Source organism: Mauremys mutica, chromosome 19 (assembly GCF_020497125.1).
Source record: "Mauremys mutica isolate MM-2020 ecotype Southern chromosome 19, ASM2049712v1, whole genome shotgun sequence".
Lineage (NCBI taxonomy): Eukaryota > Metazoa > Chordata > Testudines > Geoemydidae > Mauremys > Mauremys mutica.
In genome coordinates, this window is record NC_059090.1 from 12,324,515 (window position 1) to 12,345,135 (window position 20,621).

The window sequence follows — 20,621 nt, forward strand, 5'->3', positions numbered from 1 at the left end:
GTTCTATTTATTACACAACTTGCATTATATACTGGTTAAACTGAAAAGGAGGGAGCCTCACATACATCTTATTATCTGAGAAGCGATTGTGGAAAAGTGCAGTGCCTATATGGAAGACATTGTCTGAAATGTTTCAGGCAAAGCACTTTCTTTGGAGGACTGGGTAAGGAAAATGAAAGTTCACCCTGTTGGTCCCATCTCTGTCTTTCTAATACAGATTTGCACAGTACCATTTCTAAGATTTATTATGTAGGCACCATTTGCAGCTCTATTGTGAAAGCTGAGCTGGGTTTTTGTATTGAAAGCTGTGATTCTAACTCTTTTTTTATTATCTATGAAAAATGCAGCAAACTTACAGCATTTACTGTCTGAAGTATCAAATGAATTTTCTGAGAATTATAAGTAAATTCATTCATAGGTTAGGATTAGTTTTTAAATCAGCCCATTAAGAAACTTAGCACCCACTGTCAAACTTTTTTTTTTTAATCCTAAATTATTTTGTTAACGGAGTAACATATTCTCAGAATTGTGAAGTCCAAACTGTCAAAAATCAAGAGCCTGGCTCCGAATATTATAAGATTTAAACCTATACCCATATGGGTATGGGGTAATTTACCTTCTCATTTTTGAGCCTTTAGGGTTTGTTTTCAAGCTTGTCTATGCAGCAAGGAGGGCTAGACTCTTACTTTTTATATAATGACAGATGTGATTCTCATGCAGTCTTTTGTCCCCAGTTGCTGGAGCTTTAAGTAAAACATCAAATATCACAAAACTAGTGATAAAATTGTGTGAGTTGATAGCATTGTACTCTCCAAATATTGCAATGAGTTTGAAGTCTCATGCATAGACTACATGTAAAGCAATCAGATTGTATTAAACTAAGTTATTAATAATTGTATCCAATTATGGTTATGATGGAATACAAATAGAGACAGGTTAATAGCCCAGGTCACCCCTGGGATCATTGTCACATCAGAAGTATCTCAACCACTAATCAAAAAGAACAGGAGTACTTGTGGCACCTTAGAGACTAACATATTTATTTGAGCATAAGCTTTTGTGGCCTGGCTTTAGCCCACGAAAGCTTATGCTCAAATAAATGTGTTAGTCTCTAAGGTGCCACAAGTACTCCTGTTCTTTTTGCAGATACAGACTAACACAGCTGCTACTCTGAAACCTGTCTACCCCTCATGACCCTTCCTCCCAACTAATTTGTATGCTGCCGTTTTATTGGTTGACCTAAGAGGTTGGAGTGAGGGGGGTCAGGCCTTATAAATAGTAAGGCCCAATCCTGCAAATACTTATTCATGTGCTTAACTTTGCTACTATGAATAGTCCCATTGACTCCAATGGGATTATTTGCAGCAGTAAAGTTCAGCTCGTGCATACGAATGTGCAGGATCAGTCCTTAGTATTGTTAATAAGGTTGACAGGAGTTGGTTCCAATGCTGCTGTAATTTTTTGGTTAATATTACCTATAATATAGTAACTACCTTATATTTATTATGTAGAGTATAAAAAAGACTTGCTCACTGGCTAAGTAGCTGGCAGGTGCAGTCTCCCTCCTGCGATGGTCCCTGTACACAATGCTGCATTGCACAAGGGCTATAAATGCCTTTTAACCAGTTGCATAGAACAGCTTTAGGCAGGCTCCCTCACAAGCTCCAGTGTAGAGCTGGGGCCACAGAGGGGAGGGGCATAAAAGGGTGGGAGGAGAGTCCCTGGAGTCTAAGCTGTTACAGGGCAGTCTCTGCTGCTGCGTCCTCAGGAAGGACCAGTTCAAGGAAGAGCAGCTGATCTGACTGCTCCACTTTGGGCCAGAGGCCTCACCTGCAGCAACCCAGCCTCAAACAGCGGCAAAAGCACTTAAAGGCAGCCTTGCCCCACCCCCTCTGGGCTGTGCCTGTCAGGGCCGTGTTTAAAAGAGGTGCAGCACAGACTCAGCCCCCAGGTTTCTCTCTGTCACTGCAGTGCTGTTTTCTTAGATTATATGTACTGTCTTTACATTAGTGTATTAAAGAGGAAAATAAGGCTTTCTGCCAGAACCTTTGTATGACTGTGCTACTTAATAAATGTAAGTACAATCTTCTAACACATGGTAATGTTACAAGCAACCCAGTATTATATTTTTCCACTTTTATGTAATCTAAAGGTGGCCCCATCACTCAGTTGACAAAAGGAATACTGTTATTGGAGCCCAAATGAAAACAAAAGGAAAAAGCAGTTGGTTGGAGTTCTACTGAACTGATAAAATATCTAGGCCGCATGTTTAAGCATGGAGACAAATGCATATAGTGAATATAGAGATGAGAACAGGAGAAGGGAAATCACTAAAATGTAAGTATGTGAGGTGAAAGGTGGAAAGGAAAATTGCAATATCAATGCAAAAGGAAATGAAAAGAAAATCAAGAACAAACAGAAAGCAAATAGGCAAAAACAACAGTCAACAAATTGGGGTCTTGACAAGACAGCGTTCAATCAGGCCCCAGAAAGAGTCATGTTCTGATGTTACAGTTGGCTGAAATAATAAAGGGAGTGTTCACCTGCACACTTGCTCAGAAAAGTTTAGTGCAGAGTGAGAAGGGGTCTAATTAATCCAACAAGCCACAGCTGAGGAGAATGAGGTGGCCAAGGAATCCCCTGACTGAGGAAGCCCAGCTGAGGTGAAATGAGCTAGGCTGGGACTATAAAGACAAGAAATTGGAAGCAGAAGGGGGTTGTTGTGAAAGTTTGTACTGCTCTGGGAGAGAGGAAGTGTATTTGGGCTGACAAAGGCAGAGTTGGCTGGGATGTAACGTCTAAAAGGAAATAACTCTTTTCTGTTGGTTAGAGGGTCCCTGTGCCAGAAGGTAGAGTAAAGGGTAGGCCTAGGTTCCCTTGCCAACCACTGAGGGAATGGTACCAAGAGGCAGTAAATGAGAGACAGTCTAAGACTGCTGGCAATGAAAGAGTTGATACCCCAGAAGGGGAAAATGCATATAATAACCTGGCTGGGGGCTGAGTCATGAAAAGGCAGTAGCAGCAGCTCATGAAGTAAAAGAGGGAAACTGCATACCCAGAGAGAGAGTGCACAATTGCGGGAAGAAGCATGAACCTTGTGAGAACCAGGAGGAGGCACGGTTGTAATGGTGAGTGGAGCACCCTGTCTCAGAGGTATTTCTATGTTCTGGTTCACAATCGACCCAGATTTGATTATTTTTTCATGCCCACTGCAAAATCCATTTGGTAGACAGGGTTTGTGGGGGAAGATTGAGCCTATGCTACTGTGTATGACTTGGTTTGAGAGGCTTTTTGGAATTAGTTTCAGCTGGCTGAGGTAAACTGTTACCTCCAGCACATTACTTAAGGCTGCTGGGTGGCAAGATGCATTTGTATATACATATTTATGCTGCTGAGTGGTGGTAGTGGTTCTTTGGAAGTCTAATGATTGGCAGGGCTCTCAGAGCTTCTCTATGGACATTCTTTATCTATTTTAACAATAATTCTAAATAAAATAAGGGACAGATTGTGATCCAGCCAGTGCAAGGAATAAGCAGATATGTCACCTCCTGACTCCCCTGCACCAGTGTACAATATCACACATGGAGCGTAGCAGATGCCACAGTAGAGCCTGTCCACTCTTGACTACACTCTCATGCCCTACACACCCAATGTGTTCAGAAGCATTGGGGAGTGCCTGTTGTGACACGTCCAGGCGAGGCTACTCCCTCCACAGACCAGTGGAAGGGAGGCTGTGACTCTCCAAGTCAATCTTGTGCTAGTGATAACACAGTAATGTGCTGCCTGCTCTGATGATCCACAGCACAAAGTGATGATCGAATCCTAAATAAATAATGACAGAGTCCTGTGGCACCTTATAGACTAACAGACTTCTGTTAGTCTATAAGGTGCCACAGGACTCTGTCACTTTTTACAGATCCAGACTAACATGGCTACCCCTCTGAGAAATCATGTTTAATGTAGCATGGTGGTACTGGGTACTTTTTTTCTGTAGAGACAGCTGTGGAAGCTGAGATTTAGAACGGTGGATGGGCTCTGTCTCTGGCATTAAAGTTAAGGCTACTGTATTTCAGACCAAATAGAATGGTACTTTCAGGAGCTAGCTAATTTCCCCCCCCCCCATCTTCCTTCTCTTTTGCATATCCACCTGGTTTGGTTACTTTAATTCCTCATTTATTATCCCTAATATTTCTGGAAAATATTGTTGTAAAATGTTCCTATTGCGCCGCCTCCTTTTAATATTTTTGGTTGTATTTTAAAACTTCAGTGGTAACTTCTTTTTTTTTGCGCGGGGGGGGGAAGCAGTTTTAAAAGCATCAAGCAGCCCTACTACAAATGTTCCCTCCATATGTCAGCTAGCAGGTATTGCTGGATGTGAGTGGAGTAACCAAATTACCCTGCGTGAAATCATGCTATAAATGTCAACAGCTAAACATCCACTGAGGAGCAGACCCCAAGACATTCTACCATGAAATCAGCCGCCTTTCCCCCACTAGTCAAGTGTCCCATGGCTGTGCTCAAACCTAGGTCTCCTGTAGGGCAGTCCATCATTCTGTTAATACTGTATTAAACTTAAATATACTGGTCTGAAGCAAGGAAATGGAGCATAAATCAGGATTAATATTTATTACTTTAAAAATACTGAAGTAAAATAGCAGATGTGGCCTATTCCTGAAACTGAAGCCCTAGTCGTGACCAGGTGCTTAGTGCTGTACAAAACAGAACCAAAAAGACATGCTCTGCCCCCAAAACCTTCCAACCTCATTTCAACAACAGCAGCAATGATTGTAAGATCCTTACTGCATGGACCGATTTGTTTTTGTTTCTTCAGTGGCCTAAGGTGGTGGTGGGCTATTGTACAAACAATAAATATCAATATTCCTCCCCCGCTGTTTTTTAATTGAGATTACCTTTAAGTGGTCAGAATACCAACAAAGTGATTAAAAGAACAAGTAGAGCTCTTTTACAGAAAGGGATCAGAACAAAAAAATCATGCGTATGAGCTTTTAAAATAGTATTGGAAATTGTAAAGACTCTAATTATAGTAACTGGCAATGAGAGCCAAAGAAAAGGTGAAATGTGCATAAGATTAAATTTTAAATGGCAAGAAAGATCTGACAGAGAAAATGAGAACACAAGGAAGATGCATATATTAAGATGTAAAAAGCAGAATCTTCCCAGCAAAACTCTCTCCTTTTTTAGCAGGACTATGTCAGTTGTTTTCTCCTGGCTTGTTAGAAGGACTTGAGCCCTGGAAGTTAGAAGCCTAGATACCTTTGTGGATTAGGATCTGAGCTCAGAATCCTAAACATGCTGTACCTTGCATGATTGGATGGATCTCGGCCAAAGCTGGGAAGAAGGGCTCTCAAGGCCTGATTCAGAGCCTCTTAAAATGGGTGGTGGTCTCTTCACTGACTTAATGGGCTTTGGCTCAGGCCCTCACTGCACGAAAAGGATTACTACATGAAACAGATCTATAATAAAGATCGGAGGAACAATCAACAAAAGACAGGATATTATAGGCTGGTTTCTATACTGACATGTAGCTGAAACGCTGTCTGAACTCCAGCTTTTTTTCCATGAATGAATAATGCAAGTGGCCATATTTTATTACCTTTGCTTAAAATTGTCTACTAGTTGAACAACCTTTTGCGCTTTTTAACACTCATGCAATTTGTGCTTGCAGCAATGATCTTTTTTTTGTAAGATACAGTAGCTAATCTGATTTTAGTGTTTCAGTAATTGTGTCAGTTAATGTGCATTGGGAATAATTTCATTCCATGAAATGAATACTAGGTGAATATTTAACTCGTACAAGTTTGCTACATTAAGAACTTCTGGGCAAGGCATATACATTGATAGCTAAGCCGCTGATGGTCTTATTTTTTTTAATGTAGTTCCTTTTTAGTTTTGCTTACTGAATCCTTAATCTGACAATCAAATTTGATAGTTTAGACCCAGGAGGAATCGCATTGATTGCAATAGGACTTCCCCCAGATGCAAGGTTCCATATTAGAGGAGCCAGTGGCATGACTGGGATGGGGGCCTGAGCCAATGCTTGCAAGTTTCCTTCTGAAGAAGCTCAACAAATCCACTGCTGCTGACAAGAGCAGCATATTCACTAATACATTATGTATGGTTTTTAGTCTTTATGGGGCCAATCTACTTGAGACACCTTCACTGACTTCATGGGGGATTGGCTCAACCAATGCTGCAGCTGGAGCTTTGCCTGCCTTAGGACGATAACACTGAGCTCTGTATGGCTCTTTGTACAAATATATAACTACTAAAATAATACAACCTTAATAAAATTCATAGTATATTGACTAATGCTGTCTAGAAACACTTGCCTGTAGTGCCATTTGTTCAGATACTTTTGCAAGCTGAGCAAATTTTACAGCCACTGACAAATATTGGTTGGAGTTGTTGTTTAAGGTCAAGCACGGTTACCATTTTTATTGTTAATATCAGAAGGGAAAACTGTGCTTTGATTTGTCTCCTGAAGCAACATGCTCACACACAAGAATTCACAGCGCCTCTCGCCTTACAATGATGACTTATTTTGCAGCCCATTTTTGTATATAGGTGAGAAATGTATTTAATGTTGATGTTTCTAGTTTTGTATATGACGTTAGTGTTTGATTTTATGTGCCACGTCCTCAGCTGGTGTACACTTGCAAAGCTGGGTTGACATTAATGGAGTTATATCAGTTTACACTAGCCAGGGATCTAGCACAGTATGGTGTTTATTTGAGGACCCAACTTGTGTTTTCAAACTTTCCGGTAATTAGGAAAGATGCATGTGGAATCTCCTCCCAAATCCCAACTGTAGTGTCTTACTGATGCAGCATTACATGTTGGGGCTAATAATGTAAGTCAGATGCATGGAGATGAAGTTGATGAACAACTGGCCTGTTAAACAAGGTCTGTAGTGTAAGTTAGAAATGTAGCTGGGATTTCCAAAGGCACCAGAAGAAGTCAGATGTTCAATTCCTATTGATGGTCAGTGGGAGTTGGGTGCCTAGCTCTCTTTGGTCCCTTCAAAAATCCCAGTCCTAAATCTTCAGTGTGGATAAAGCCAAATTGTACAGAGCATTTGAATTGTATTGCATGAAGTCAAATCTAAATGTGAAGGGGAAAACCCTGTCTCCGTCTCCTCTCTGCTGCAGCCACCAAACCCTGAGCAGTTCTGCTTCACTAGGGCTGAGGTGAACAGGAGTTAGATGGGCTAAGTGGAAAGTGGATCCCTGTACTCCAACACACCAGGATGGGGTCAGAAGATGTACTGCTGCTTGGATTTTCCTATTTCCTTCCTCCCCGCCCACACCCCACACGCAGGAGGGAACATTTTGAGGAGGACACAGTGGAGTTGATGCTGTTTCTGGGCTGCAGTCAAAGCCATGGAGCAACTCTGCAGCGGTTACGTGGCCTGCAGGACTGGGAGAAAATGCCTTGCCTCCCACATGTCTCCCCAGTGCCCAGCCTAGTTATTCAAGAAAAGCACTAAGGTTTCAGTTTGGGCCTAAACTCAAAAAGAGACCTGGTGGAGGGGAAAATGGTTGGGAAAAGGAGTGGGGAGGGGGCAGGATTTTGCAGCCTTCAACCTCCACAGAACCCACAGTCCTTTGGGAAGGTTCAGGCTCCAGCCCCCGAATCTTGGTTGATCCAGGAAGAGAATTGGCTCCTTATGCTAATTGCAGAGCTTTGTCCCTGGCAGCATAGGCCCTGCGTCACCCAGCTCCAAGAGGATTGTTACCCTCATAGACCTTCATACAGGAATCCCTTTGCTTTCTAGGGGGAATACATTGTGGAGAGAGGTGGCTCATCGCCCCTCAATCTCCACCTATTCCCCACAAAGCCTGAAATGCACACAGGTCTTAGAGAGGATTCTGCAGGCTTTCCTGTGTCTCTGGTTTCAGGGCTTCTGCAGCAATTCCTCCTCCACCACCTTTGCTTGTCCCTGAGCCACATTTCAGAGGGAAGCATTGGGATCAAAGGGAATTATTTCTTAACACCAACTTGGGTTGTAGTACATTTCAGAGACATCTGGTTTTATTAGTCATAGAAGGGCTTGTAAGAGTTTGCTCAGGATCATTCTTAGCAACCAATCCTCTTCTGCCCACCAACTCTGCCCACTCCCTTCCTCCATGTCTTCTCCCCTCCCTCCCCCCAATGCTTGGAAGTATCTTTTCCAGAAGCAGCTGCTGCTTCTGGGAAATAGAGATGAAGTTTTAGCCACTTTGGAGAAGATTTCATATACAGTAGCTTGAAAGAAAATGGTATGGGGCTAGACTTGGTTCTTGAAGCTCTATGAGCTTTTTTTAGTAATTGTCCCATTGTTTGGAGTAGTCTGTAGCATTATTTGACATTCTCTTTCTTCCTTGACCCACATTCTTTTAATAAAGTAATTTAAAAAGCAAGATGAGCCTGAAAACCCTCTCTGAGCTTCTACTTGATCAGACCTGACAATGATGCCTTGGGTATGGGTCTCTTCATTGTCTAGAACCTCTTTCACCTGCAGCTGCAGTACCTGAAAAAGCAAGTTGATTCAACTCCTCATTCCCAGCCAGATGTTGACACTTCAGTGTACAATATTATTAAATGCAGCACAATTTTCAGCGTGTTGTACAGAAATATTTAAAACTACCACTTTTAAAAGCAGTTCTCTAATAGAAAAGAGACAATACAGTGCAAAGGATGTGGCAACAAAAGTTATTTTAAAAGATGCTACTCACCTGTAGATCCTATAAATCTAACTGATTTGGGGTTGCTTAGCACCTCTGGAAAATTAGACTGCTTCTACTCCGTGCCCAAATACGGGTTTAGAGACTTCAGGCACCCAGGTTTGAAAATATTGGCCAGAGAGCCTAATTCTGCTTGTATGCGGGTATAAATGAGGAATAACTCAATGGAATTACACTATAAAAAGTGTGATCAGAACAAGGCCCAGTAACCTACCTCTGGCAAATAAAGGTCACTTTACTCTAGCGCTAAGACAAAGTAATGAAAAAGTATAAACTGCAAAAAACATAAACCTGAGCTGCTTTGTGTTTAAAAATCAATTTTCATAATAAATTTAAGTCAAAGATCACTGTAATATAAATAAAAATGTTTTAATAATTTCCATGCTGCACAGAGTAAAGCGTAAGACATGAAGGATATATATATCCTTATATATAAAATTTAATTTAAAGGATCTGGAACAAAAGCACACTTTCCTTTTAAAAGAAGACAAAGTTTAGTAGGGGAAAAATTGTAGAAAGAGGGGTATAATTTAGAAGGAAATTGTCCATCCTATACTTATTTTTGATTTTAGGGGATTCTTCATCTGAGGGATCAAATTGCTAATTTATTCATAGTTTGAGGCACGAAGGGATCATTATATGATCTAGCCGGACTACCTGCGTATCACAGGCCATTACATTTCACCCAGTTACCCCTGTATTGAGCTGCAGAACTTGTTTAACTGATGCATAACTTGTACTAAGATCATTTTAAAATGCTGGGGAAACAGGTGGTGGTGTCTCATTTACACGCCCTTAGGATAGGGTAAGGGAGAGAGGAAACTGAAAATAATAGATTACAATGATGCTGTGAGCAGGCAGATTTATTACAGCATATGATGGTGAAAGCTGAACCTGCCCATCACTGGGATACAAAAGCTGGGATTGTTCTGGCAATTATAGGAGAAGTTGACTGATTGTAGAAAAGACTCATATGGTACCTACTGGATTACCTGGTTACCTTTCATTAAGTATTTGGGTGAGGAAGTAAGGGTGAAATGCTCCTAAATCCCTTAGGCACTTTTGAGTATTATATTCTAAAACTGAAAACAAACTCAGGAGCTAAACTGGGGTCCTGTTCAAGTCAATGGGAGTTTTGCCATTGATTTTAATGGGGCTAGGATTTCACCATAGAAGTTTTGATTAAATTTTGATTATACTAATTAAAAAACTGTCAAATTGACCTGAGTTTTGCTTTAAAAACCTCATTTTCCCCATGTTTCCAATCTTACTGTATTTGTTTCTCCATCCACACTAATATTTGTAATTCCTCCCAATTTAGTACCATCTGTGAATTTCATTAACATTCCATTTACTTCTCATGATCTTAAATAAGATGGGATTTCAGTATGAAATGCCACAGTACCCACTCCCACCCCTCAGTTTGATACATGTATACTCACTCACTCCCACCCCTCAACTCTGTACCTCTATACTTTATCTATAGCTTTTCAGTCAATTTTCACTCTAAACATTGTTCCTATCTAAACCAATTTGAATCAAACTTTCAGGCAAGATTTCATGAAATTCAATATCAAATGCTTTTATGAAATCCAATTACATCCTCTTCATTCCTTTTATCTGCCAAGGCTGTGATGTTCTAACACTTGCACAGAGTCCGATCAGCTAAATGATAAAGGAATTATAAGCAATTAAAATCATACATTCACTAGGATTCCATGCATGTGTTGCAATCTGCATTAGCAGATCCTGATCTAATTTTTGTAGTAATATACAAAAAAAACCCATCAAGTGTGTCTAGTATTTATTCTCTTACAAACCTCTGCTACTTTCATGACTTCCTTATTCTCTAGAGACTAGCTCCTCACCTGATGTAAATGTGTGCAGACCCATTCAAGTTGATAGAGGTGGGCTTAACTTATGCCAACTGAGTTGCTTACCCTTTCTGCATAACTGATTTTTCTCCATTAAGATTTGTTCCTTTTTTTTAAAAAAACAGTGGTAGAAATTCGACTTACAGGTTAGTAGTTGATCATTTGTTTTTCCTCTTTGTGACAATTAATACTACAATTGATACATTGCTTTTCTTCTGTTTTGAAAGCTCCCTCAATAGTCTGATTTTTTTGCAGCGAGAACAAACCTTTCAACAGCTCGGAATATTGAAAAGCAACAGATAAGAGAATATTGGAAAATACATTTTCCTATAGTCCCTTATCTGTTGCATATCAATAACTTTTCCTTACTTCCTAAGAGAAAGGTGGTATTTCTTGCTGCAGACAGATTTAGAAAGGGAGTTCAGATTCTGGGCCATTTTAGTCCTTAAGATCAGTGGGATATAGGAATTGCCAACCTGGATCAGACCAGTGGTCTAAGTAGTCCTGTATTCGATCTGACTATGGTCCATACTAGCTGCTTCATTGACAGGGGAAAGAAGCCTTGCATTTGACACAGGGAAAATGTGGGAGATTAGCCTATGTCCTAAACATGAAGATGTATGGCCCTTACAAATCATTTTTGAATCCTTTTTGTAATACCTGATGTTGTCATCCATATAGATTTCCAATCCAGCCTGACCCTGCTAAACCCTTGGCCTCAATTATACCTTGTGGCAATGAGTTCCACAGACTGATTCTTCCTGCTCAGACAACTTTCTCTTTTTTACTTTATTCCCCCTACCGATATATTTCTAGAAGCCTATCTTGTTCCCTTTAATATTTCTGGGTCTTATCAACTCATCCTGCTTTTACTGCTGCCCTTATCTTCTCTCTGCAAATCATTAATGAGTTTTGTGTTCTTGTTAGCTTGCCTTCCTACTTCTCCATTTCCAGTTTAGGTTTTATTAAACCTCTGCAACTTATTAAATTTTCCTCATGGGTTCAACTTGGCCACTGTTTTTTCCCTTTATATTCTTCTGCTTCACACCTCCAAATACACCTCTACCCCGATATAACACAAGTTTGGATATAATGCAGTAAAGCAGTGCCCCGGCGCGGTGGGGCTGCGCCCTCCGGTGGATCGAAGCAAGTTCGATATAATGCGATTTCACCTATAACGCAGTAAGATTTTTTTTTTGGCTCCCGAGGACAGCGTTCTATTGAGGTAGAGGTGTATTGGTAGAAAGAGGAAAATGCAAGACACTTGGTTAGGATTCATGACAATTAAAGAGGTCTATCTTTTTTTCCGTCCTCTTAGGACAATTGAACAAATGCTGTATGAAAATAGTCTTTTTTTTTTAAAAAACCCTCTAAAATAAGCAATCTGATTTAGAATAAAATTGCTTAACTTTGCTTTTATTTTATCATATATTTTAATTCCATCTTTTTGCTTATAATTTGCAAAATTATCCAAGCTCTTTTGTATTGAATTTTATTTTTAATCTTCTGTTTTTTTAATGTATCCTACCAGTAAGGCAAAATCTCCTTTAATTTGTTTTATTTATCTTGGCTTTTGCGTTTTCAACTTGAAGCTTTGCTAAATAAACAAACAAATTCAGATCTACAATGCACATGTTCTGATGCATTTAATACATATCTTGGGTGTACATAAGGCTGGTCCAAAAAAGGCATTTTTGAAACGACACCGAGTCCCATACATGGATTTAAAATAATAATAATAATAAAACTTTATCCAAAAATGCAGGTATAAAATCTTGCTAGAGGCAAGATTCTTGCATCTTTCCCAAGCAATGAATTGCCTCCCAATTTTCCAGTTACTATACACTATGTTTCACTGATAGGCATGCCAGGGACTAATCTAGAAAATTGCTAATAACACAGCTTTACTATTAAAATGAAATTTCCAAATGTGTCCTAATATAGGATGATGTGCAAAAGTCATAGTTGTTACTTTTGGCTTATCTTAACTTTGATCTCTTCGTTGCTAGGATGGTTGCAACATCAGGACCACAAACCAGTGTGCTTTTGTTGTCTGCTTCAAATCAGTAGGCTGATGAACATATGCTTACACATCCATAAAAGTACACTTTCTGTGGGTGTTATGCTTGATATCTGAGTGTAGCAGAGCCAGTAATATCAATAATAGTGACTCAGCAATTGAGTGGTGCAAACTAACTAAAATATCTGATTTTTCATGTCAAATGCCAGCTAGGATGTATTTCTAGAGTGAAAATTAACAGGTGGCCTAGGAAGGTGGAATGCATGGGTGGCTACAGTACCTTCTTTGACAGCAAAGCTTAAATTTCTTGGCTAGGGAAAAGAGCACACATGAAAGACTCTGTAGAACGCTGTATTGTGTGCATTTTATTATACATGCTATATTAAAAATATTAGGGCTATCAATCAGTTAACTCATGCAATTAACTCAAAAAATTAATCACGATTAATCGCACTGTTAATAGAATACCAACTGAAATTTATTAAATATTTTTGATTTTCTAAATTATCAATATATCCATTTAAATTACAACACAGACTACAAAGTTTACAGTGCTCACTATATTTTTGCTTACAAATAATTGAACTTAAAATGATCAAAAGAAGTATTTTTCAATTCACCTCATACAAGTACTATAGTGCAATCCTTTTATCATGAAAGTGCAACTTCAAATGCAGTGTTTTTGTTACATAACGGCACTCAAAAATAAAACACTGAAACTTTAGAGCCTGCAAGTCCACTCAGTCCTACTTCTTGTTCAGCCAATTGTGAAGAGAAACAAGCTTGTTTACGTTAGCAGAAGATAATGCCTGCCTGCTGCTTGTTTACAATGTCACCTGAAAGTGAGAACAGGCATTCACATGGCACTTTTGTAGCTGGTGTTGCAAGATATTTATGTACCAGATGCACTAGACATTTGCATGCCCCTTCATGCTTTGGCTGTCATTCCAGAGGACATGCTTTCATGCTGATGATGCTTGTTTAAAAAAATGTGTTAATTAAGTTTGTGACTGAACTCCGTGGTGGAGAATTGTATGTCTACTGCTCTGTTTTACCCACATTCTGCCATATATTTCATGTTATAGCAGTCTTGGGTGATGACTCAGCATATGTTCTTCATTTTAAGAACACTTTCACTGCAAATTTGACAAAATGCAAAGGAAGTCTCAACGTGAAATTTCTAAAGATCGCTACAGCACTTGACCTAAGGTTTAAGAATCTGAAGTGCCTTCCAAAATCTGAAAGGGATGAGGTGTGGAGCATGCTTTCCGAAGTCTTAAAAGAGCAACACTGTGATGTGGAAACTACAGAATACAAACCACCAAAAAAGAAAATCAATCTTCTGCTGGTGGCATCTGACTCAGATGATGAAAATGAACATGCATCAGTCTGCACAGCTTTGGATTGTTATTGAGCAGAAAGAGTCATCGGCATGGACGCATGTCCTCTGGAATGGTGGTTGAAGCATCAAGGGACACATGAATCTTTAGCGCATCTGGCATGTAAATATCTTGCGACGCTGGTTACAACAGTATCATATGAATGCCTGTTCTCACTTTCAGGTGACATTGTAAACAAGAAGCAGGCAGCATTATCTTCTGCAAATGTAAACAAACTTGTTTAAGCGATTGGCTGAACAAGAAGTAGGACTGAGTGGATTTGTAGCTCTAAAGTTTTACATAGTTGGATTTTTTTTTTTTGCATACAGATTTTTTGTACATAATTCTACATTTGTAAGTTCAACTTTCATGACAGAGATTGCACTACAGTACTTGTATGAGGTGAATTGCAAAATATTTTTACAGTGCAAATATTTTAAATAAAAAATAAAGTGAGCACTGTACACTTTGTATTCTGTGCTGTAATTGAAATAAATATATTTGAAAATGTAGAAAACGTATAAATATTTAAATGGTATTCGATTATTGTTTAACAGTGCAATTAATCATGATTCTTTTTTTAATCGCTTGACCGCGCTAAAAAAAAATGTAAAGATCACTATCCAAATAATTAGTCACCTACACCAAGAGGATGATTCAAAGCCAATAGAGGTCAATGGAAGGCCTCCCATTGACTTTGAATCAGGCCCCAGATCCGCATTGTGCCCAATGACTAACACCGCATATTTCCAGGAGAAAATTACCAATACTTCTGTGCTCTTAACTGAGGACATATGTATATTATCCAGATGGAATCTGCTCTCTATTCTCTAATGAAGTGTGTGGTGTGAAATATGTCCTTTAGTCTTTTTTTCAGTAGACACATGCAGATATAGGGATTTGCCTCTAAGATTATGAAACAAATCATGTGCTGAGCTTTCTTTGCAAATGCATGTGTGTGGGAAATAGAAACTTACACATCAAATTTTCAGCTATGCCAAGAATATCTGCAGAAACATTTCTGAGTACTGGGTTCTTAAGTCATTTTAATGGTGATGGATGTGCAGGACACTATAATCAATTACACTGCCGTGAAAATTACCTAGTTATTTTCCAAAGAACAATGAGTAACAGTTGTTTGCCACAGTACAGTTTAATATCTTTTGTTCTGCATGTTTAGAACCTTGTAAAGAACTGGGAAGATGGGGACCACTACTAGGCTATATGTGTAATTTGTAATATTTAGGCTTGTCTAAACACACAAGTTGTATCACCTTAACTATATTGTTATAGCTTCCACTGCATAGTGAGTTTCCCTTGATGATGTGTGGGTGTTTCATACAGCTACAAGGCAGAAAAAAGAACTTTGAAATTTTATGGTTTACAATCACATTTTCCTTTAATTGTTTGGGGGGGGGGGATGGGACTCAGGGCCAGGTGTAAACTGGAAGCAACTTTCAACTTTTTTTTTGGAAATTGACCATTTTGAAATTAGAGGTGCGGCCTGACTTGATTGACCCTATTTTTGTCCCAATACAATAAATATGCCAATGCCAGATTCATCACGATACACCAAATAAATAGAGGGTTAGGATAAACGGAGGGGAGGGGAAGTAACCTACTACTCTTCAGGGTCTATTAATCATAGACGACATGGCTTTGAATTTTTTGGGCATTCCCTTTCTGTGGTGGTGTGGCCTTCCTTAATGTAAGCCTTCTTAATGCTCTTAGCTGCTATTTTTTTGTTACACTCCTCTCCTCTGGCCCCTCAATGTGCAAGTGCCACCATTTGCTCTTAGATTCAGGGTCAAGTTAAGAGGGTGAGAGAAACAAGCTACCTTTTAGTAAGCCAGTGTGAGCCTCATTTCTCACTGCCTTGCCTCTTGTGTAGTCATTTACACCTGTGTAAAGTGGGTTGAAAATGCTTCCCCATCAAAAGTGACAGAACAAGTGTAAATAACCACACAGTACAGATGGCAGCGGCGAATCCTTTCCTAGAAGTCTAAAGGGAGATTGTTGGTGTAAAGTCTGCATTGAGTTTCAGCTTGGATTGCCCTCTGTACATGGCCCTATACATCTACACTATTATACAGCAGGACCTACTATAGGCCTCAAAGTCTCAATTAAGAAGGGATTAGCAGGTAGCTCCCAAACTGTGTTGCCTCTAAGTTCAAGAACATGTTACTCAAGAAATGCTTGTGGGGCAGGGAGGGAAAGCCACTCTAAGTTCTTAGTCACCAAGAACTGAGAAGCCCCCAATATACTTAAAACTACGAAACACTCTGTTTTAATAGCGCTCTGATTTCCCCTTGTTATACAAAGGAAATCACGTCTCTCTGTCGGAGCCCATCAGACTCCTTGGCTCCAAGACTGTCGTGTTTAGACTCACTATTTCCAGATTCTCTCTTGGCATCCCCTCTCCCCACATTCATTTTTCTCTTCGGTTCCTCCTTCCCCTTCCCAGGATTTCCCTTTTGTTTCCAACTAATTGTCTAACCCCATTCAGAATCCCATTCCTCCCCCCTCAGATCCTCTTCCGTCTATCTCCTTTCCGTTGCTCTCTTCCATGCCTACTCCCTCAGCCGCTTTCCCATTCTCCTGTCACTTTCTCAGATCTCTTCAGTCTCATTCAGACCTCTTTCCTCCCCTCATCCCATTCATTTCCTACTCCTCAATCCTACTTCTCTCCTTGTTGGCCTCATACACTCAGATCTAGCTCCAAACCATGTGCTTCATGCTGTTTGTGAGTGCAGGCTGAGAAAGTTAAGAATAAAGGAAGGTGAATAGATATAACTCTAAGCAGTAGGAAGGAAATAAAGGAAAGAGACAAAATAAGTCCAAGTAGGAAAAGGAGACAAGTTTTGTGGTAGATTCATGTGTGATATTTCTTGTCTGAGCCCTGGTCTACACACAGCCCCGGGGTCGAACTAGGGTACGCGAATTCAGCTACGTGAATAACGTAGCTGAATTCGAACTACCCTAGTTCGAATGACTTACCCGTCCAGATGCCGCGGAAGCGAACTCTGCGGCTCCAAGGTCAACTCCGCCAACTCCTCCTGCTGCGGTGGAGTACCGGAGTCGACCGCCGCGCTTCCGGAGTTCGAACTATCGCGTCTAGATCAGATGCGATAGTTCGAACTCCGAGAAGTCTAACTCGCCGCGTCGACCCGCGCGGTAACTATAAACGTACCCTGAGATACTGTGACTAATCATTCTAGCATGAACCCCGGGCCCAAGCAATGGAAGCTGGGACTCTGGCCTGGGGCGGAGCGAGGGTACATGAAGGAAAAGTAGTCAGTGGGGAGGAAGCAGAGGTCTGGGTGGACCAAGTCCTAGAAGAGGGAATGGGAGAGGGAAGTAGCATATGGCTGCTGCAGAGGGCAGAGTCCAGCTTCCTCACTAAGGGTGCTCAGAGGTGGTGCAGGCGGTCTTTGGGGAGATTATGCCTCCAAATCTGCTCTAACAGTTCTTGCCTGCAGGCTCTGGGGGAGAGATGTGAGGGAACAGCTCAGCTCTTCAGTGTGGTGGACTCAGCAGCCCTACTTTAGCAATTACAGGGGGGGGCCGGGACTTAGTCCCCCTTCAAACCAGGGGGAGAGGCAGTGGAGCTCAGTCAGTCAGGCCAGGAATTCATAAGGGCAGGAGTTTCTCTGGTCCAAGTGTGAGATTCCCTGTGCAGAGAGAAACCCTCTGCAGACCCAGAGAGAGATGGATGGGCAGTGACCCCTTCCCTGAATACTGCACCACCCCTTATGAAATGAAGGGGTAGTGACCATGTAGGCACCAGAAGAGCAGAGAGGGGATAAAGACCAGCCCCTTCTCCAAAGACTTGAGTGTAAATGCTGGGAGTCACACCCAAGGCAAGTGGTGGTGGCAGGAAAAAGAACGGGCTGGGAGGGAGCACCAGGAGGACATATGGGCTCAGGGGGCTGGGCGTGGTGGAGGACATCAGAGTGGGAGGGGGGTTGTAGAGGGCAGGTAGATTGGGGGGGCTCTAGGAGATGGGGAGTATGGGGGCGGGGAGCAGCAGGGGATCTCTAGGGGATGGAAGCACTGGGGGGCTGGCGGCTCAGACTAGGGCGGCAGCCTTGGGGAGCTGTGGGGTCGGGCAGGGCTCAGGGGGGCTGGGAGCAGTGGGGGAGCTCTAGGGGAGCTGGGAGCACTGGGGGGCTGGCAGGGCTGGGGGCTCAGACTAGAGGGCAGCCTTGGGGAGCTGTGGGCTCAGGCACAGCTCAGGGGGGCTGGGAGCAGTGGGGGGCTGGCAGGGTGGGGGGTTGTAGAGGGAAGGCAGATTGGGGGGCTCGGGGTTGGAGAGCACTGGGGGGCTGGCAGGGCTGGGAGCTCAGACTGGGGGGGCAGCGTTGGGGGGCTGTGGGGTCGGGCAGGGCTCAGGAGGGCTGGGAGCGGTGGGGGAGCTCTAGAGGGTAGGTAGATTGGGGGGCTCTAGGGGGTGGGAGCACTGGGGGCTCAGACTAGGGGGGCAGCCTTGGGGACGGTACAGCACACGGGGGCTGGGAGCAGAGGGGGATGTCAGGGCGGGGGAGCTCTAGAGGGTAGGTAGATTGGGGGGCTCTAGGGGATGGGAGCACTGGGGGCTCAGACTAGGGGGCAGCCTTGGGGAGCTGTGGGGTCGGGCGGGGCTGGGAGCAGAGGGGGATGTCAGGGCGGGGGGGCAGCCTTGGGGGCTGGGGGGTCGGGCAGGGCTCAGGGGGGCTGGGAGCAGAGGGGGATGTCAGGGCGGGGGGGCAGCCTTGGGGGGCTGTGGGGTCGGGCAGGGCTCAGGGGGGCTGGGAGCAGAGGGGGATGTCAGGGTGGGGGGGCAGCCTTGGGGGCTGGGGGGTCGGGCAGGGCTCGGGGGGCTGGGAGCGGTGGGGGATGTCGGGGCGGGGGAGCTCTAGAGGGTAGGTAGATTGGGGGGGCTCTAGGGGATGGGAGCACTGGGGGCTCAGACTAGGGGGGCAGCCTTGGGGGCTGGGGGGTCGGGCAGGGCTCGGGGGGGGGCTGGGAGCAGAGGGGGATGTCAGGGCGGGGGCTCAGACTTGGGGGGTTGGGGGGTCAGGCAGGGTACGGGGGGGGCTCTGAGCAGAGGGGGATGTCAGGGCGGGGGGGCAGCCTTGGGGGGGGGGGGGGTCGGGCAGGGCTCCGGGGGGGCGGCGGGGAGCAGAGGGGGATGTCAGGGCGGGGGGGCAGCCTTGGGGGGCGGGCAGGGCTCGGGGGGGGCTGGAGCAGAGGGGGATGTCAGGACGGGGGGGCAGCCTTGGGAGGCTGGGGGTCGGGCAGGGCTCGGGGGGGGGGGCTGGGAGCAGAGGGGGATGTCAGGGCGGGGGGGCAGCCTTGGGGGGTGGGGGGGTCGGGCAGGGCTCGGGGGGGGCTGGGAGCTGGGGGGGAGGGCAGGGCGGGGGGGCAGCCTTGGGGGGCGGGGGGGGCGGGCAGGGCTCGGGGGGGGGCTGGGAGCGGAGGGGGATGTCAGGGCGGGGGGGCAGCCTTGGGGGGCTGGGGGGTCGGGCAGGGCTCGGGGTGGGGGCTGGGAGCGGAGGGGGATGTCAGGGCGGGGGGGCAGCCTTGGGGGGCTGGGGGGTCGGGCAGGGCTCGGGGGGGGGCTGGGAGCGGAGGGGGATGTCAGGGCGGGGGGGCAGCCTTGGGGGGCTGGGGGGTCGGGCAGGGCTCGGGGGGGGGGGGGAGCGGAGGGGGATGTCAGGGCGGGGGGCAGCCTTGGGGGGCTGGGGGGTCGGGCAGGGCTCGGGGGGGGGCTGGGAGCGGAGGGGGATGTCAGGGCGGGGGGGCAGCCTGGGGGGCGGGCAGGGCTGGGGGGGGCTGGGAGCGGAGGGGGATGTCAGGGCGGGGGGGGGCCTTGGGGGGCTGTGGGGTCGGGCAGGGCTCGGGGGGGGGGGGGGCGGGGAGCAGAGGGGGATGTCAGGGCGGGGGGGGCAGCCTTGGGGGACACGGGGTGGGGGGGGGGCTGGGAGCAGAGGGGGATGTCAGGGCGGGGGGGCAGCCTTGGGGGGCTGGGGGGTCGGGCAGGGCTCGGGGGGGGGGGCTGGGAGCAGAGGGGGATGTCAGGGCGGGGGGGCAGCCTTGGGGGGCTGGGGGGTCGGGCAGGGCTCGGGGGGGGCGGGGCTGGGAGCAGAGGGGCATGTCAGGGCGGGGGGGGCAGCCTTGGGGGACTCGGGGTGGGGGGGGGGCTGGGAGCGGAGGGAAGGGCTCACAGGGACCCGCCCAGGCACAGGGAGCCCGGAGGCCGCTCCCTCCCGTCTCGTGCGGGCGGGGCCTTTAGCTCTTCTCCCCCCCTCCCCTTAAAGGGCCAGTGCCCGTTTCCCCCCGGCGCCGGGCTCGGAGCCCTCGCTCCGCACGGGAAGGCGGCTCCTGTCCCAGCCCGAGCCCCCTCCCCGCCCCCCGAGCGCGCAGGCTCCGTGCGCGTGCCTGCAACTTATTTGGCGCGGCCGGCGAGCCTTGTTTCACGCCGCACAGCGAGCGAGCGAGCCGGGGAGGGAAGGGGGGGAGAGGAAAGTTGCCCACGTGATTGCTCGGGGGGTCGGGATCGGGGCCCAATCCCGGGCGCTGCTGCAGCCGCTTGGGGCCAAAACCTCCCGACTCCGGCGGCGGC

General features: G+C 45.3%; 1 protein-coding gene across 7 annotated transcripts in view; it reads left to right on the forward strand.

The window, feature by feature from the left end:
• The window catches only part of AUTS2 (activator of transcription and developmental regulator AUTS2), a 1,197,597-nt gene that overhangs the window by 234,089 nt on the left and 942,887 nt on the right, over nt 1-20,621 (forward strand). The window contains exon 1 of one of the 7 annotated variants that reach the window (XM_044993669.1): nt 2,735-3,128. The exons of the other annotated variants lie outside the window; for them this stretch is intronic. Within the exon in view, the coding sequence (XP_044849604.1) occupies nt 3,126-3,128 (3 nt within the window). The 5' untranslated portion in view covers nt 2,735-3,125. Of the gene's footprint in view, nt 1-2,734; nt 3,129-20,621 lie in introns of those variants that run through there. 7 annotated transcript variants of the gene reach the window in all.